Source organism: Musca autumnalis, unplaced genomic scaffold (genome assembly GCF_047663935.1).
Source record: "Musca autumnalis isolate F117 unplaced genomic scaffold, ASM4766393v1 scaffold_1, whole genome shotgun sequence".
Taxonomy (NCBI): Eukaryota; Metazoa; Arthropoda; class Insecta; order Diptera; family Muscidae; genus Musca; species Musca autumnalis.
The window spans coordinates 215,087,016-215,107,555 of record NW_027411644.1 but is presented as its reverse complement, the minus strand read 5'-3'; the positions used below and the strand labels follow the sequence as shown (position 1 = coordinate 215,107,555).

The 20,540-nt window shown below is 33.8% G+C and overlaps 1 protein-coding gene across 4 annotated transcripts in view; it reads right to left on the bottom strand.

The window, feature by feature from the left end:
- The window catches only part of plum (IgSF transmembrane protein plum), a 312,571-nt gene that overhangs the window by 250,197 nt on the left and 41,834 nt on the right, over window positions 1-20,540 (bottom strand). For all 4 annotated transcript variants that reach the window (XM_073960102.1, XM_073960104.1, XM_073960103.1 and 1 more), the window contains one exon: window positions 13,046-13,669. In XM_073960102.1, coding sequence (XP_073816203.1) covers window positions 13,046-13,142 — 97 coding nt within the window. In that variant the 5' untranslated portion in view covers window positions 13,143-13,669. The remainder of the gene's footprint in view (window positions 1-13,045; window positions 13,670-20,540) is intronic.

Sequence of the window (20,540 nt, the reverse complement as noted above, 5' to 3'; positions counted from 1 at the left end):
ATGGGATATATCGGTCCACTCCTTCCGGTACCTCCCCCACAAAAGTTCGGAAAGGTTCGGAAAATTTGTGCGCACGATAACTCTTGAAGGAATTTACCGATTTGGTCCATACTCCGCATATCGTGAAATTTATACCACTTAGATGATGTTCCAATATGGACCCAATCGTTTCACTCCTTCGGGTACCTCCCATACAAAATTTCGGAGAAGTTCAGTTTAGGACCTGCTCCAAATCGCTTTGATTTTTGTTGTAGCATTTTGTATTCACTGCTTCCCATATGACGGTATAAGTTTCATCAGAAGAAAGTCCATGCTACCTGAGAACATAGCCTGAAAGATACAAAAAATACCTATGACACCGTGTGTAGCGGTTGGAGCGCAATATAACTCTCGAACGGATCTGCCGATTCGGTCCAAAATGTGGGCTTCGCAATATTTTGCGCAAACTTAGTTAAAGTTCGAAGATAAGCCATATCGGTCCACTCCTTCAGGTACCTTCTCTTGATGGGAGTTACCGATTTGGCCCATACTTTACACATGTTCAAACTTAGTTTCAGTTCGAAGACTGTTAGCAAATTCCTGTACTTTCCTCCAATGTTTAAAAAATTTCACTAAAATTGTATGAACGATATCCCTTGAACGGGGCAACCAAATTTATCCAAACGTTGGATCCCCTAATATTTTGTCCAAATTTAGTTTAACTTCTAAAATGGCCGATATCGATCTTCTCTTCATGCTACCTCCCCCACAAAAGTTCAACAATTGCGTAGATGCAAGTTTTAATTCACATAGGCTGAGGGTATATCTTTGTCGGCAAAGCCGACTGATACTTTTTTACTTGTTACATTAGAAGATAATGCAAAAAGAGTTCTCCTTGAAATTTAATGATCACTTTTAATTTTAAGTTAACCGGAACGCTACAAATCTGTTCCAAAAATCTAATAAATAACAAAAGAGACTTATAATAAGGGGGTTAAAAATTACTTTGTTATAATCAATTTAAGCTAAATACGTCCTTGCTCTTTTAATGAAGTTTTTGGGAAGTTGTTTTTTATAATATGGAGGGTATATTAAGTTTGTTTTTCCGTTTGTAACGCAAAGTATACATATTCTTGAGGATAAAATGCTGAGTCGATCTAGCCGGGTATCTTTTTTGACATAAACAGGTCAAGTTCGAAAATGGGCAATATCGACCCCTGTTTTGGTATAGGCCCTATAATCGGGTGGTCCCGATTTTTAGTATTTTGAGGATTTTAGCTAAAATGTTTAACGGATCTAGCTGTAATTTGACATTTGACGTTCTCGGCGCACATTGGGGTAAAATCCATGAAAACGTAGATTTATTCAGGGAATCGTTTGGGGGTTTAAAGTTCTCAAAAAAACAATTTCAAAGCTCAACTTAAAGTTAATAAATATGTTTTCTATTAATATTTTAGTTTTAAAGGGTTACTCCCAGTTGCACATACTCGTATGTGCTGCCATTTTTCATGAATTTTTTCTAAGAAAACTACCAAACGATTTGCGGTGACCACTTTAACAAGAAAACGAATTAACCTATCTTCCTATGTTTTTTAGGGGTTATTTAGAATATAAAAATCTTGTCCGTCATAGGCGGATTTTACAAAATATTAGTTTATACAAAAATGGTGGACAGTCAAATCAAAATATCAATTTTTACCCTAAAACTACCAAGTTTTGATCATAAAATTGCAAAATAATATTTTTTAAATGCATCGGTTGATAAATGACTAGATTTTGATGTCCTAAATAAGCCCACACATATATTGGTATTCGTTTTCGATCTAGAGTGGTCACCGATTTGCAAAATTCCATTTTGAGAAAAACGCAATGGATTTTTCGCTTTCAATGCTCATATCTCAGTAATTTTTTCAGATCCGAAAGACACAACAATTTATATTGTGTGCAATTTTTATTTCAGCTTTAATTAAATTTTTGTAATATTAACTGATGTGTTGATTGTGTTGATTTCATTTGAATTACCGAAACTTATTTTTGTTAGTCAACAGTTGAAGTCAAAAATTGCAGGCGTTCTCATGCGTAAGTTCTGTATTGTGTGATTCTATGGAAGACGAAAATACGTTTTGTGTCTTTGATCACTTCGTTTTTAATATTATAACGGTAAATGTAGTAAGAAAGGGTGTCTCTTCGATTTTAAACTTTAAACGGGCATAACTTCTTTTTTTGCACAACGCATATCTATATTTTTTTCTTTCTTTAAAAGAGAAGAACAATGTTTTTCGAAGAAGCCATAACTGTTAAAAATAGGTTAACAAATGGCTATGTTATAGTGGTTTAAGTGTGAAAAAAAACTAAGTAAAAAACAGGAAAATGTTTTTTCTTGTGCTCTAGTCTGCGTACAAGATACCAAACTGAGTAATTAATTACTTTAGGCAAGAAGGGAAAAAAATAATGAAATCGGTTGAAAAATAGTAGAGTTATGCAATTTTTCGGCGTTTTAACTTTTTGGTTTTTCATGCAAGTTCGTCCCTCCGTATATTGCTGGGATTAACGTATCACCTGGTAATTGCACCTTGAGTTGAAGTTTCTATGAAAATTAAAACAAACATTCATAAGAACAAAATTTACTCCAAATTGTAGTCAATAAATTCCATCACCATCATTTCATATAAATCATATATAAAGTTCCGATTATTATATATGGGGATTTCTGAGTGAAATCGGACATTTTTTCAAGATGACGTTTTTGATTTCCTTTATTTTTTGCTGTGGTGATGCTGCTTATTAGCAAAACATTTAAGTATAAAACAACAAAACATACAAAAAAAGATTTTTTCAAATTGGACCAATGTTTAAGAAGTTATGAGTATTTCTTAGCATGTAGTTTTTACAGAATTCAACTTTTTCAACCATTTTTGACATAACTCAAAATCCGCAAAAAAACGGCATCGAGTTTTAGTGGAAATTAAAAGAAAACACTCAAGAGAAAAATACAAACAATTTTCTCACGACCTTCTCGACATTTGTTTTTCCTATACTCTAATACATTTAAAAATTTTGAAAAATATGTACATACTAGCAGACCCCGGTCCGCGTTGCTGGCCCGCCATTATGAGTTTTACTGACAACTTTTTATCGACTATATGCTTGACAATTCAAAAATAGGTATTTTCTACCTCACTTCTTCTGTCCATTGTCAAACCGAGAAGGATTTTAAATTTATCAACAGATTTTGTCTGTAAACTTTCTTTTCTCTTACGGACTTTGTCGGATTTTTTCGCCAATTTGTGAATTTTAGGATTTATTATCGTCAATGTCCCTGCCTTTATCCTAAAGCGATCTAATTATAAAAGTAAATATATAGTTTTTCTTGGTCGGGGGCGCAACCACCGTTGTCTCGAATACTAATTTGCAACCCGATGCACTCATAAGTTTAGCAAATATAGCGATAATAAAATTATAGGCCCCGAAATTCGTCTACAAATACATATATATAGCATTTTGGACCACGGGACATTCCTAAATATTTTCTGAAAATTAGGTTCAGTAGTTTTGGAAAAATAATGTTTTGAAAAGAGTGGGCGTGGTCATCAGATATAACATATTAAAAGAGTAGGCCTGGGCCGGTATTTTGGCTCCAAATATGTACCTAGGGTGCACACAACTTCATTGTCTACCAAAATGTATTCTGAAACCGATATAATCATAAGTTTGGCTTATACATACAGCGTTTAACAGAAAGGCATGGGAAATTTACCCTACCTCTTCCGAAATTCATATAATACATATAACAACGGCAAACATTGAGCTTTTGCTGCAAATTTTATGAAAATCGCTTCAGTAGTATTGGAGTTGTGATATATTAAAATAAAAACAGGCGTGGTCGGGCCTATAGGTTCTAAAGAAGTACCTTGATTGTAGATTAATCCTTAAATTTTTAATCCGATACATGCCTAATTTTTGCAAATATAACGTTTTTTAAAAATATCGCATAGGGGAGTTACCCCGCCCCCTCTGGAATTCAATAAAATATGTAACCTGTTTTCGGGGGCGTGGTAAACTTTTCTTTCCAAAAAAACCTAAGTTGATTTTTATTCATAAAGGTAAGGCGTTTTTATAAATATGTCCCCTTCAAAATTCAAGAAAATATGCCCGTACATTCCCTGACATTTTCAGCAGTTTTGTAGATGTAACATATTTTAAAAAGTGGGTGTGGTGGAGTCTTTGGATCCTAAAAAAGTGGGTAAGGTCGGACACACAACCACAATTGTCTCGCAAATTAACTTCCAAATAGATACATTCGTAATTATTGTAAATATAACATTTTTAAAAAAGTAGGGTATATGAGAAGTACCCTTCCCCTTCCGAAATTCAACTGAATTTGTAGCCTATTCTAAGCGGGGGCCATCCCTGTACATTCTCTGACAATTTCAGGAAAATCGGTTCAGTAGTTTTTGTAGAAAAGATAAAAATTGAAAATTGAAAAAAGTGGGCTTAAAAATGGCCGTGGTCAAATTTTCTTTACATAAAAACCCAAGTCGGGTTATGGAACACATTTTACAGAAAAAATAATCGAAATCGGTCCAGCCGTTCTCAACTGATGTCATTACCAACGAACGACATTTGATTTTTATTTATAAAGATTTAAAAGTTTAGACAAATCGCGATTTTCTTGAAAATCCCTTCAGTAGTTTTGTAGATATAACCTAATTAGAAAGTGAGCGTGGTCGGATCTTAAGTCCCAAAATAAGTACGTAAGGTTGGAGACACAATCGCCATTGACTCGCAAATAAATTCCGAAACCGATACATTCGTATTTGTTGCAAATATTGAATTTTTACAAAAATAGGGCATAAGGGAGGTACCCGCCCGACCCGAAAGTCGAAAGATATGTAGGACCAACCCTGTACATTCGCTGAAAGTTTCAGGAAAATCGATTCAGTAGTTTTGTAGATATAACATATTTAAAAAGTGGGCGTTGTCCAGTCCAGACAGAATCGCCATTGACTCGGAAATTCATTTTCAAAGCGATACATTTGTAATGGTTGCAAATATTGCATTTTTACAAAAATAGGGCATAGGGGAGGTACCCCGCCCGATCCGAAATTCAACCAAATATGTAGCCTATTTCAACCGGGGGCCATCACTCTACGTTCCCTGAAAATTTCAGGAAAATCTATTGAGTAGTTTCGTAGATATAACATATTTATAAAAGTGGGCGGAAAAGTGGGCGTGGCCAATTTTTCTTTGCATAAAAACCTAAACTGGGCTATGACTAACATTTCCACAAAAAATTATCCAAATCGCTCCAGCCGATTTCAACTGATTCAATTACCAACAAACGACAATTGAGTTTTATATATATCAAGCTTTTTGTAGAAAATTAACTTATGTTGAAACTGAGGTATGGGGTATTGTAACTCGCGATCAGTTTTATTATACCATAACTTTTGACCGCATTTCGGTAAAATAAACTGTTTTAGCCCGATTCACCGAGGGGTTTCTTAAAATAATAATTTGAGCGGAAGCTGTGGTCGTACTAATGTAAAAAAATCGGAAAAAATCTTTGAAATAAACGTGTTTCATTATGTTATTTTCCAATTAGTGGTTTTACAACACAATGTAGAGCTTAATGCTCAAGAAGAAGTTAAAGAGTACACTTCAGAGTTGAAGATTCTAATGTATGATTTTTTAATATATCCACTGTATCTACCTCAAACGGATGCTGACATTTTGAAACCTGAAAAATGGGGTTTTTTGAATTTTTGCTCTAATCGGGACGCGCAGCTGGATTTCCCTAACAGCTTACTATTTCAATGTAGTACTCGCGATTTCGCATTTTTTAATGTATAACATGAGGGTGTAGCCCTCACAGGATCACAGTAATCTGCGCTCAAACGCGAAATTTTTGTGCGTAAATTTTTCTCAAAAACCTATTTTTTTGGTTTAAAATTTACAAACGTCATTCGATTTCCGTGGAAACCCGCGTAAATTTAGTTTTTTTACGTTCTGAATCTATCAAGCCACGACGCGTAAAAATCCACCCACTAGATCGGAGGATATGATACCCCTCAAATTTCGAAAATGTACAAAAAATTATTTTGAAAATATCGCATATTAAAACGCGTTTTGGATGTGTCAGTTCTACTTAAATAAATAGATCGATACGCGTGTTTAAACTGCGCGAAAACAGATATTTAAAAACTCTCGTAAATCCAGAGATATAATAGATTTTTTCTAAAAATTGGGTGCGATGCTACATCCACGGTTCTTGATGGATCGCATTGAAGCGGCATAGAATGATGTATTTTTTAATGGTGATTATTGAAATCGGATGCGCATAAAATGTAAATGAACTTCGCGGAAATTATGACCATTTTACTGTATTTTGCACCCTAATATGCAGCAGATGCTACATCGTGGCCGCCAAATAGAATTTGACAAACTGTACATCAAATAAAAGGGATTGATTCGCTGTGTTGGAAAATCGGATGCGCATCATGTCATTTTCATAATTACGCGGTTTATATGCGTCTCAAATGTTGTAATATTCAATATAACATTATTTTAACGTTATGCCACAATTGGAATTCCTTGTGATTTAATATAAGGTTCTAATAATATTATCCAATAGGAAAACTATAAGCGAACAATTTTTTACAACGGAAAATCACCATTATTGCTTGAAATTTTGACGAAAATGCTGAAGAACTCAAACGTTTTTCTCCAACTTTTGCTATAAAACCATAACAAAATAAAATTAGAATAATATGATTTTAATTTTTTCGTAATATTTTCTTCGTATTTTTGCAAATTTTTGAATACTATAGCTCCAACCTTCACAACTTAGGTTTCATTTTATTCCTCACAATGTCTGGATGCTGCTATAATTTTTTTATATTTTTTTCGTAAGTATGAGCGCTATTGTTTCAAAAATATGTTTGTAAATACGTGAAATTATTTAACAAATTTGATTTTTCGCGAATCTATTGAGACTTTGCGATTATTTTTTGCATCATCGCAAAGGGTACGAATTCAGTTAAGGATAATAGGATATAACAGCTAACTATATTAAGCCGCGATTTTTTTAGAATTTTTTCGAATTATCATAATTAACACGGTCATATCTTTTACGCGCAACGATCAAAGTTAGTAACGAAAACAGATTTGGAATGCTGATTTTTTTTTCTTAATCTATGTACCAAAAATCATTGATGTAATATCAAAATTTTTTTTTGATTTTTTTGAAATGGAAAAGACAATTTTAGACATTTTTCCTGATATAGATTTTGAAGATGTCTACAACACTTTTCTAACAATAATTTTTTTCCAAAATATTAAGAAATACATCAATACAAAAAATGACACTTTTTATATTAAAACTTCGTTATCACCGTTCACAACTACTCACCAAATTTGTGTTTCAACTGTTCGCAAAAACTTGAAAAATTTCTCATATTTAACTCAGTGCAACAAGAAAAGTAACATACGGCATTGCTATTTCGGATAGTGAAGAAAAAATTTTTTTCCAATATAACCCTGTTAAGACAGATTATTAAAAAAGTATGTTTTAATTTTTCAATTAAGCGTCGTTTTTTGGATTTTAATCCTACGTGCTGCGGTCACAAAACTTCTCTAAAAATCGACATAGATCCCCGTTTTAATGCAGCCCCAATGTAACGGAACCTCATGAGGATTATTTTGAGGATTATAGCCATGGGCGTAGCCAGGAATAGCTAGGGAGGGGCAGTTGACCCCCCCCCCCCCACCCCCGTAGATCCTACAAAACAGTTCATTTGTATGTAAAAAATTATGAATAACGACCAAAAAGCATTCCTGGCTACGCCATGATTAGAGCTAAAATTTTTGACGGATCTAGCTGTAATTTAACGATTGAGATTCTCAGTATTCACGAAATTTCTTCACCAAAATTCGTCATCATAGATCCATGTTTTGGTATAGCCCCCATATAACCGTACCTCCCGATTTTCGGTATTTTGAGGCTTGTAGCTACAATTTTAACCGTACTAACTGTGATTCGATATTTAGGTTATCTGTGATTTCAAGACTTCTCCACCAAAAATCGTCAACATAGGTCCCTGTTTTCATATAGCGCCCGTATAACGGTACCTCCCGATATGCCCATGCAGTGGTATAGCCCCCATTGACGGTACCTCCCTATTTTTGCTATTTTAAGGGTTTCACCTACAATTTTTATAACCTCAGCCTTTAGGCTAAAGAGGGTATATCAGAAATATTGTCAATTATTTCATATTCCATTTCAGAAAAAAAGGATAAATTTTTTTTCGCGCTACATCAACGATTTTTGGTATGTAGGTTAAGAAAAAGATTCCCTGTACGAATCTGGTCGCGAGCCAATTTTTGGTTGTTGCGGACAAAAGTTATGGCGCTTTTATTTCGCTTTTTAAGAAAGAAAATATTATAAAAACGCTATTTATTTTAATGAGCACAATTGTTACAAAAAAGTTCTCTCGAAGTGACTTCAGTGAGTAGATTGCATAATACCTGCAAAATGTTACACAGAATTCGCGGAGTGTACATAAAATTGATAAATTATTGAATATAAGTCAACTTTTTTCGAAATTAAGGCCCATTTAGTGGTCATAAAATTACATAAAAAATTGTTGTGGATCAAAATTTCACGGCGAATCAAATGAGACTACAATCGTACAGATTGGTGTTATAGTTTTGATGTTACAGCCAAAATGAGCACATATTTTGGTCAAAAAATTATTTTTTGTTTGAAAAAATATTTTTTTCTCATGCATTATGTAGTAGAAAATATTGTAAAAAATTATAGGAATACTTCCTTCATTTTGCTTAAATCTCCCAACAAAATAGACGGATTTTGCTTTATTGACATTCATATATAATGGGTTAAAGCTTTCCCATTAGGGAAGCTAATTGGGTTGATGAGGATATATCTCAAGGCTTCTGAAATGGAAATAGAGGTCAAATAACCCATTTTTATTTATATGCATTTAAAAATACGTGTAAATCGCGTAATTTCCAAAATCATTTTGTCCGCATGTGATTTTCATGTACAGCAAGACCATATCTGCTAATTTGTATATATTTTTCGAAATTTAATTTGGAGGCTAAGATGTAGCATCAGCTGCATCTTAGCATTAAAATACCTATAAAATATCGCTAATTTGCGCAAAGTGCATACAATTTTTGTCCGCATCCGATTTCAATATACACCATGAAAATCTACATCGATATATATCTATTTCAAGGCGATCAATTAAGGACCGTGGATGTAGCATCACACACTATTTTTTGGGATAAAATGAATGTAACTCCCTTATCAGTGAAGTTTTCAAATCTCTGTTTCCGCTAAAACGAAGATGCTGTTTTAGTTGTTTCATTGCAGTGGAAACGAACCGCAGAAAACGCGATAAAACACGCGATATTTCCAAAAACAATTTTAGGTGATTTTTCTACTTTGGACTTTCTTGTAACTCGCGTTTTAGTGGATGGATTTTCACGGGGAATGATTTATTAGATCCGGAACGTAAAAAACTAAAATGTGCAATCAAGTACGAGTAAATCGAGTGACAATTGTAAAAATTAGGCCCGAAAAATATGATTTTTAGAAAATTGTTCGCACAAAATTTTCGCATTTGTATGCGGATTTCTATGAAGCTGTGCAGACTACATTCACATTAGTCGTATGAAATAACTCAGAATCGCAAGTACTACAATCCTATATATGATTTCTTGAAAAACTTCTTTGCGGAATGAATTTAGAAGAAAATTTCAAAAAACACTGTAAATCTGGCTTCAAAATGTCAGCATCATTTAATGGTAGAAGCAGTTCAAATTTTGAAAAGTAATACATAAGTGAGATGATCCTTATTTAGTTTGCTTCTACTTTTACTTTGACGGGAAAATCGAGAGAAGTGTGGTTTACTCACAAATCGAGAGAAAACAAAAAAAGACATGGTGGCTTCAACCCATTTTTACCCATTTTTTAACATAAATATAGCCACAACTTCCAACCAAATTATCTTTTAAGGCCAATATTTTTTGCCACGTCTAAAAACATTTCATTTTATCCAAAAATATTTAATTTGTATAATATAGAATCACAAGTCGCGTATTCTAAAAGGGTAAACCTTGGCTTCAGCTATGTTAAATTTTCAAAAATATTGGTGATATATACTTTGATACGACCAAAAATGTGCCTCATCGAAATAATGGTTTTAGATCCCAAGTATGTTTGTACGATATCCGTTTCAGACAATTTTGAGTCGATCTAGCAATGTCCGTCCGTCTGTCTGCCTGTCTGGCTGGCTGGTGCGCACGATAACACTCGAACGGATCAATCGATTAGGTTCAAATTTTGGGTATCGAAATATTTTGTCCAGATTTGATTGAAGTTCGAAGATGAGCCATATCGGTCCACTCCTTCTGGTACCTCCCCCACAAAAGTTCAAGAATGTTCGGAAAAATTGTCCGCACGATAACTCTTTAAGGGAGTAACCGAAATTGTCCATACTTTGCACATCGTGACATTTCTACCAGACATAGATCAGGTTCCAATATGGCAATATTGGTCCACTCTTTCGGGTACCTCCCACACAAAATTTTGCTTAAGTGCAGTTTAAGGCGTGCTCTCGAATGGCTTTGATTTTTGTTGCAATCACTTGTATTCAATGCCCCCATTACGACGATATAATTTGTTTTTAGGAGCAAGTCCATACTTCCTCAGAAATCAGCACGAAAACTGCAAACAACCCATATAAAACCATGTGTCATAGTTGGAGCGCACGATAACTCTCGAACGGATCAACATATTTGGTTAAAATTTTGGGTCTTTCAATACGTGATCCAAACTTAGTTTAAGTTCGAAGATAGACCATATCGGTCCACTCCTTCCGGTACCTGTCCCACAAAGGTTCAAAAATTTTCTCCAAGATTGTGGGCATGATAACTCTAGGAGGGAGTAACCGAATTGAGGCAAACTTTGCTATTGGTAATATTACTTTCAGGCATAGATCGGGTTCTAATGTGGACTATATCGGTCCACTCATTTGGGTACCTCCCACACAAAATTTGGAAAAAGTATAGGGTAATAACTCCTCTCTGATCTTATTATGTGATGCAGCAGGTTGCACTTGCGGCCCCTGTTACGACTTTGTAATTTTTTTCGTGGGCAAGTCCATACTTCCTGAGATAATGACCCAAAAAGGTCCAGAAAATCCTACCGGCATTACCTAAACTGGCTAATGTGTAAAATAACCCTTTAAGAGAGAAATCGATTTAGCTCAAACTTTGTAAATTGAAAAGTAAGATTGTAATATATTTAAATTCAGAAAATTAAGTACAACATTTTTAATTATATAGTCTGTAAGGAAAATATCCATAGACTAATAAAGAAAACAAATTATTTCCTACACATTTGTATTAGGTCCGAATATGTACTACATCGGATCACTCCTACGGCTACACCCTACCCAAAGTTTGGAAAAAGCAACATGTAGTTTTTTGCGGCCCTTTCCATCCTGGAAAATTTTCCCAACAGCTAAAAACCTACAGAAGTATTGTGTTAACTTTTTTTCTTTGGGTACGTGGCTGAGGGTATATCTCTGTCGTCTCAGCTGACTGATACTTTCTTACTTGTTAATCGTACTAACTGTGAATTGATATTTGAGGTTTTCTGTGTTCGGAAAACTTCTCCACCAAAATTGTCAACATAGATCCATATTTTGGTATAACCCCCAAATAACCTCCCGATTTTCGGTATTTTGAGTGTTTAACTACAACCGAACTAGCTGTTAATTGATATTTGAGGATCTTTGTGGTATTGAGGGTCATTTGACGGAACTAAAAATTGCCAGGATAAGTCCACACATTGGTATAGCCCTCATATAAAGGTACCACCTTGTTGAACATATTTTTACATTAGATTTGATTAGATAATTTAGGCATTTGGTATATCCGTGATTGGACATTTTTTGCAACTAAAATTATGGACAGGAAATGAAAGTAATTATTTCATTTTAGTTAAGAATATTTTATGATGGTGGGTATAAAAAGTTAGGACTCAATTTTACTTGCTTAAAATATATCACACTTACGTATTTCATTGCTATTTGAACATTATTTATTAAATTAAAATATTTGTGGGACAAATTTTAAATCTATAACAGCAACCTCTTATTAAGGGAAAAACAATTCGATTTGAGATAACAAAACCGCATCAAGTGAGAAAGTTTTGCAATGTTCCTTCCGGCATTTAATGTATTGGTCTCGGTGTTGTTGTCTGTTTTTTATTATTATTTATATATTTTAAGCGGAAATCCCACCCAACACAACTTTCAAATTATTTTTTAAATGAATTTGTGCACAGCTAACCGCATTCAATTGTATCCTAGAGATAAACAGAATACGATTAAGAATATTTGCTGTGTTGAAAGGAAATGAAGTCAATTTCAAATACAATGGCAAAGTTAAAATATTTGCGAAAGCCATTACTGGAGAATGTTCAAACTAGTGCGAATATTCAAAAACAATTTTAATACCGTAAAATACTTATTTTAAGATGCTCTGCATAGAGGATATCAGAAACATAAGTAAGAGTCCTTGGCTAGAATGAATTATTGCATCTTAAAGTCTATAAATTAACCTAGTGTTTTATTAAAACCAACCTACACCACCAGATTACCAATAACAACACGTAAATATCGCCTGAATACTTGTTGTGTTGTCTTTATTGATAAAAGTGTTGTTGTTAGTCTTTGGGCAACAATTAATTTCGGCTCTAAAACTACTCTACACATTTGTAGAAATGGGAACTGTTATATCGTTATCAACTGTTATTTCTTAAAATATTAATATTATTTTGCTATTACCAAAAGTTAATATATAACACTAGTCTCTGAATAGTATAACATATAAATATAAAATACTTTTCTATCAAATTTTCTTCAAATTTTTTTTCATTGTTTATTTTAAACGTATACTAAGTACATAAAGTTTTAAAAGTTCACTATATAGATTCATATACGAGCATTTATGTATGTACTATATTACTTACCTTTAAACTTCACCTTTGTCCAATTACTGAAATCTCCAAACAGCAACAACAAACGCAGCAATGTAAACAGCACTTTTTGATGTGATGTCCGGATCATGGCCGTTGGTGTTAAGTTTGGCTTTCTAATGGCAGGTTATTTTATGAGGGAGACATGGACAGAGGATCAGCGTGTGATTTTGATTATTTTTTTTTGTTATTCTAGTCACGCCGTGTCACTAAGACAGATAAACCGACAGTGAGAGCGAATGACACTTCTCAATTTCCAAATAAACTTTTCTGTTTAAATGGCGTTCGTTGTTTCTTTGGAATAGACATTAGTTCTAGTTTCAAAACCACTAACCATAAGCAGCAGCATCAGCAGACCGAGGATGACAATTAGACTTCAATGCAATTCGCATTGTTTCCAGTGACACTTTAATGGTTGAATGGTTGTTGGTTTCTTGTTTTATATTTGTGTTTGTCCCAAAATTGCAATAGCTTGCAATCACAAGCAGTTTAGCAGACACTCACACACCGCTTGCGATGTACTTGTTTTGGTTTATTTTTTGTAATTACTTTTTATATAATTTGAAATCCTTTATTGCAATTATTTGGTAATTAGAAAACTACACATTGAGGATAATTCTGAAAAGAAATAGAAGAATAAAATGAAAACGGTTATTAGTAATTAAGCTTATAATTTCATAGATTGTTATAGTTGGAGTACATGAAGGCGTCATTGTGGGCGAGAGGTCGTACAGGTCGAGCACATGAAGACATAATTGCGGGCGAAAGGTCATATTAACGCAGTGTGATATTTTGCGACAATGATAATTTGTTTCTTCATCAAATGTAATTATGATGATGTCATTATTTAATTACAAATTGTACTTTAAACATAGCTACATTTTATATAATCTCTGATATAATCAAGTTTTTGTTTTCTTTGGCCAACAGGACAGTTCTCATTTCTTATGACATAATTTATCATAACAAATTTCATTATCCTATTAATTGGCAGATGTAATTACCCTCTTACGTAACAGAGTATTTGTTTTTCGTTACATCTCGAATAACAGATTTGAAGATAATAACGCTTCATCTATTGCATATTAAACTATTGCCGTATGAATTAATAAACACTACACAACAATGAGGAAAGGGTATTACGAGGGCTGCACGAAATCTTTCTGACAACACACGGTGTTGCCAGGCACCATTTGATTTTTTTTTCAAGTTTGACAGTTTTTAGCCTAAACGTGCTCAGAACAGTTTGTCATACGACCACAGTTGTGTTCTTTACAGTGACTTGAAAAAATCACTTTGCAAAAAAAACCTTCTTTGAGAAGATTTATTTGAATTATAGGCACTGGAATGGATATTTGAACCTCAACGGATTTATTAAATTCGGTTATTTGTAAACGTACTATACGCTAACTAAATTCCCAAGATTGAATATTTAATATTTTCTGATTTTCAAAGAATAGAAGTAGGACACATTTTATATGATGAGTGCGGAAAAATTGAAGTAGTTGAAATGTAGCTCCAAACTAAAAGGCTTAATATTTCATATCTTCATTTACAATATTAAACCTTCGAGTTTGGAGCTATATTTCAACTTCCTCAGTTTGCCATGGTACTATAATACCATTATTTGCCATGGTACTATAATACCATTATCACAGGTGGGGAATCCACAATTTTGTTTCCCCAATAAATTTGTTTTTTTTTCACAAAGGAATTGTGATCCGCAGAAGCTAATTCCCAGCGGTAGTGATGTAGGGTAAAACATGGTTGGCCCTGTCTGACGATAGCCTTTACTCCTTAAAACTGTTATTTATTAAAAATAATTCCAAATCGAAAAATCCATTACGCAAAATACTAAATTATATAAATGTTGTTTATAATTGTTTCTTGCCAGTAACCACAAGACAATAAACAATTGTAATGGAGATGCCAAACTAGCGGTGAAAGATATGATATAACATATCAAGAACATTGAAAACCATAAAACATGTTTGTGGTTGAAATAATGAATCGGTTCAGTTAGAATTTCATTTATGGTGGAGAACAACAAAACAAAAGCGTTAAACGTATTTTGATTATTGTGGTGGTTTCTAGCTGTTAAGAACAAAAAAGATAAGATTTGAAGTGAAATTATATTAAAAATATCTTATTTACAGCAATCGCTATATATACAGACAATATTTTAAGGGGTTATGGTCACTTATTAAGTAGGAAAAATGACATATTCATGAATTTTTTAACACGAAACTACCAAACTTTTTCATAAGATTTTGTTTTCGTCTAATTGATCACACTTTGAGCTACTGTCGATTTTTTTGTTGAAAAATATTACACAGTGTTCTGACGTATGGGCGGCTGCGAAACACTGTTTTTTACTAAAGCAATTTGCGTTGCCCACTGTAGCTCGAAAACGAATAAACCGATCAGCATATATTTTTTGGGATCATTAAGACTCTAATAATCACCTACTTAAGTGAAGCGGAATTAAAAAAAATATTTACTAGGGTTATGACTTTTTTACAACCCTGTATCATAGCGTGATGAGTTTTGCCATAAGATTACATAAAATCTTAATTATAAGGTGATTCGGTGAAAAAACCTCACGCACAAAATGATTTTAAAATTTGAATTTATCAAAATTATGGACAATTTTTTTACGTCACTAAAAAGAGATATATAATTGAAAATAAACTTTAGAGCCACATGAGATAATTAAAATGACATAAAATTTATTTCTCACTATTTTTCTTCAATTCTAAGAATCGTAAAAATGTCGTAAACGCTTTTATTCAAAAATATAATTTTTTAACAAAAAACAAAAAATTTAAAATTTTTTCAATGTGAATTTTTTTGCGACTTTTTTAATATTTGAATGAAATAAACGTTATTATAGTTATTAGTAGGCTTATATTTATTCATTCGTGCAACAAAAAATAATTTTTTGAAAATTTTTTTTTTTTTTTTTTCATTTCATATATTTTTTCAAAAAATTATTTTTTTAAAATCGATTTGTGCGTGAACTTTTTTATATTTCAATGGAATAAACGATAGCATAGTGATTAATAGGCAAAAGTTCGTTCATCCCTGCTGCAGGAAATCATTTTTGAGGAAAACTGTCAAAAAGTCATAACACTAATATTCACATTTAGAAAAATTGTGAACTGTCAAAATCAAAATTTCGATTTTAACTAAAAAAATTGATAGTTTTTTCGCAAAAAATCTGTCAAGATTTTTTTTTTAAAAGTCTTTTGCGTAAGTTCATGCTTTTTATATGTATAATAATCCCACACATATGAAGATCGGATTATCCGTTTTCGAGCTACAGCGGGCACCACATTCCAAAATGCCATTTTGAGAAAACCGTGTTTCAAACTTCGATGTTACGTACAAATCACAATGAAGTTTCTCTTTCTAACGCTCATATATCTCAGCTTATTTTTGCAACATATTCCATTCTATCTGTACTTTAAAATGAGCCAATAAACAAATTGTTGGTTTTGTAAAATTTGTAACCCCTTGAGTGCACTAATGCGTATGAATATTTTCAAAACGTATACGCATAATTAAACTGTGGAAATTGTTCTTAAGGTTTGAAGAATTTCTTCGGGGGATGACGTTCTTGACGATTATATAAATTTCGCAAAATCAATACTATACACCGTAAAGGAATGCCGTTTTGCTGATCTGGTTCTTATAATTTTTCTTTTTTTATGGAAAGATATGGTTATTTCAATGTGTTAGTCATTGAAACTGAAAAAAAAAAAACAAATTAACTTTTTCCCGCTAATATTAAATACGGAACAAAGCTAGTCTTCCCCAATATTTGTGAGTGTAGCCTGATTATATAATTAGCCCAATGATAGCTCCTTTTGTCGTAGATTCCAATCTCCATGTTTAACGACATTGTTGCGATTCGATAGCAGTTTTAATGTGCATTTTTACGAAATTTTGTGTGAGAGGTACTCGAAGGAGTTGACATATATAGCCGGCGAGTAAGGACCAAATCGGCTCCTCCCTTCGAGAGTTATCGTGTGCACCATTTTAGTGAAACGTGTCGAACTTTTGTGGGGAGGTACCTAAAGGAGTGGACCGATATGGCCCATCTTAGAACTTATTTTAAGTTTAAACAAAATATTACGACTGCCAAATTCAGGACCGAATCGGTTTATCCGTTCGAGAGTCATCGTGAGCTTCAGCCACTACACGTGGTGCCATAGCGGATTTTCAGAGCTTTCGGGCCATTTTTCAGATGTATTAACTTGCCCCTGAATGGGGGCTGTGAATACAAGACGTTACAACAAGGATCAAAACGGTTCGATTCACTTTTCCGAAATTTTGTGTGGGAGGTACCCGAAGAAATGGAACCATAGAGTTCATATTGGAATCTCATCTATATCTGGTAGAAATTTCATGATGTGCTAAGTATGGACCAGATCGGTAAGTAACGTTAAGAGTTATCGTTCGTACAGGTTCCAGAAGGAGTGAACCTATATGGTCCATCTTCGAACTTAAACTTAATTTGGACAAAGTATTACGAAGGCCAAAGTTTGGACCAAATCGGTTTATCCGTTCGAGAGTTATAGTGCGCTCCATACACTACACTTGGTGCCATAGGGGTTTTTTACAACTTCGGGATATTTTCTCAGGAAGTATGGATTTGCCCCTGATAAAACTTGTACTGCAGTAATGGGGGCAGCAAAAGCAGGTCCTAAACTGAACTTTTCCGAAATTTTGTGTGGGAGGAACCCGAAGGAGTGGACCGATAGAGTTCATATTGGAATCTCATCTACGTCTGGTAAAAATTTTACGATGAGTTGAGTATGGACCAAATCGGTTACTACCTTTAAGAGTTATAGTTCGCACAATTTTCCCGTGAGTGGATCGATATGGCCCATCTTCGAACATAACTAAGTTTTGACAAAATATTACGAAGGCAAAATGTTTGACTAAATCGGTACATCCGTTCGAGAGTTATCGTGCGCACCAGCCAGGACAGACAGACAGACGGCCATTGCTAAATCGAATCCAAATTGTCTGAAACGGATTTCGTCCAAACATACTTGGGGTCTAAGCCAGTTATTTCGATGAGGCACATTTTGGAGGTATGAATGGGTATATATACCCTCGTTAGAATAAATGCTGAGGGTATAATGAATACTACCCATATAGGTATCCCAGAATTTGCTACCACGTTGGATGTGGGAGAACCTCCATTCTGAATTTCGTTAAAATAGATCTACGTTTGAATACAGGAATTGTATTCGCGAATATGTCGTGAGATATACAGAGTTTTAATGCGATGAGAATATACACAATTTGGCCCGAACAAAAGACATTTTCTTCTTCTTTAAAGTATATATCCAGATATAACACACTTACTTTAGTCCCTTTAAAACAGTTTTCTAATATTTTTTCCTTATTATGATTCTGATAAGAAGACCTATCTCAAAAACCTTTCAATGTTATTTGTATACCATTAATTAATTAATTGAATTATGTTTAGATATTAATCGATTCCGCCAGTGCGAATTAAACTTGTGTCGAATATTTCCAATCAAAAATTGTCTACTGCTCACTTTTTTCAAAAGTGTTTGTATATCCAGCTGTTGTATGAAAATAATATTCTTTTATGTCATAAAAACAAAACAACTTTACTATATTGCCAGAAGAGACAGATTCCGTGCAAGCCAACTAAAAAATGACAATAATTACATTAAGAAAAAAAGAAAACATTTGTATCAGGAGTCGGGCGTAATAGACTACGACTCATAGACTCCGAATTCTGCTTGCAGTACTGTTTGAGACTAGGAAACCCATATATGGACTTTGCAAAATATGGTCGAAAAGTATCTCTGCAAAAAGTCGTAAAAATACTATCTGATACCGAGATGGTTGTAATTCAGGCTTATCTCTATCTTATTTCTAACCTTAAGACCTATATATAGCTCGAATATGAATATGACATGGCATAAAGAATTGATTCAGATTTTATTGAAAGTTTCTCTCAAAAAGAGTATGCAAACAAAAAATTTTTAAATATTTCTTAGACAACTTGTTAGTCCAAATTTACATTAGGCGAGTTTACTTGCGGCAATTGTCAGTTTGTAGGTGAGGGAGGGTGCTGAGAGGCAAAGGGTTACCATATGCCTCACCTCTTTCTCCTACAAAATGACAATTGCCGCAAGTAAACTCGCCCAATGTAAATTGGGACTTTATAAAGTACATTTTTAGTACAGAACATGAATTTTTTTACCCAATGCTATTTCATCTGTTATAAAATAAATCTTTATAAATAAAAATCAAATGTCGTTCGTTGGTAATGGCATCAGTTGAGAACGGCTGGACCGATTTGGATAAAATATTCGCCATAACCCGACTTAGGTTTTTATGCAAAGAAAATTTGACGATGCCCACTTTAACGCCAACTTTTTTCAATTTTCAACTTTCTACAAAAACTACTGAACCGGTTTTTCTGAAATTGTCAGGGAACGTACAGGGATGGCCCCCGGTTAAAATGGGCTACAAATTTTATTGAATTTCGGATGGAGGCGGGGTACTTCCCCTATATTTCTGTATATTTCTTTAAACATGCTATATATCTATGTAAATAAAAAAAATCAAATGTCGTTCGTTGGTAAAGGCATCAGTTGAGAACGTCTAGAAAGATTTGGATAATTATTTTTTTTTTAATGTTCGTCATAACCCAACTTAGATTTTTGTGCAAAGAAAATTTGACCACGCCCACAGGCTCTTATTTTATAGAACTACAGAGGGGGCGTGGTACCTCCCCTATGCGATAGTTAAAAAAACCCTATATTTACTAATACCACGAATGTATCGGTTTAAAAATTTAATAATTAGTCTACAATCTAGGTACTTCTTTGGGGCCTAAAGATCAGACCACGACTGCTTGTTTAAATATGTTATATCTCCAATACTACTAAATCAATTTCCATGAACCAATTTCCATGCAGCAAAAGCTCAAGGTTTGCCGTTGCTATGTATATTTTACACATTTCGGTGGAGGTGGGGTACCTTCCCCTCGCCTTAATTTTTAACGCTATATGTAAAGCCAGACCTATCATTACATCCCAGCAAAAAGTTTGCCTCCAAAGAGGCAGTTAAATTATATGTACAAGTGATCTGGAAGTGCATCAAATTATGCATTTTCACTCATGATTTTTACAAGAGCGTGACTACGGAAAGAGGCACTCCATTGCACCGCATTTTAACTGACCCTTTGGCACTGCATTTTAACTGACCCTCTGGCACTGCATTTTAACTGACCCTTTGGCATTGCATTTTAACTAACCCTTTGGGGTAGAATAGGAGGCCGTCCAAAGCACGTGTTTAGATACAGGCATTCTGCGGAAATTGTGCAAGCCATTACAAAATATGCCAGAACAAATAAAATGCATTATTTGTGTAAAACAAAAATATTAAGAACTTTATTACATTAACACAAATTATGAAAATTCTCCATTGAATT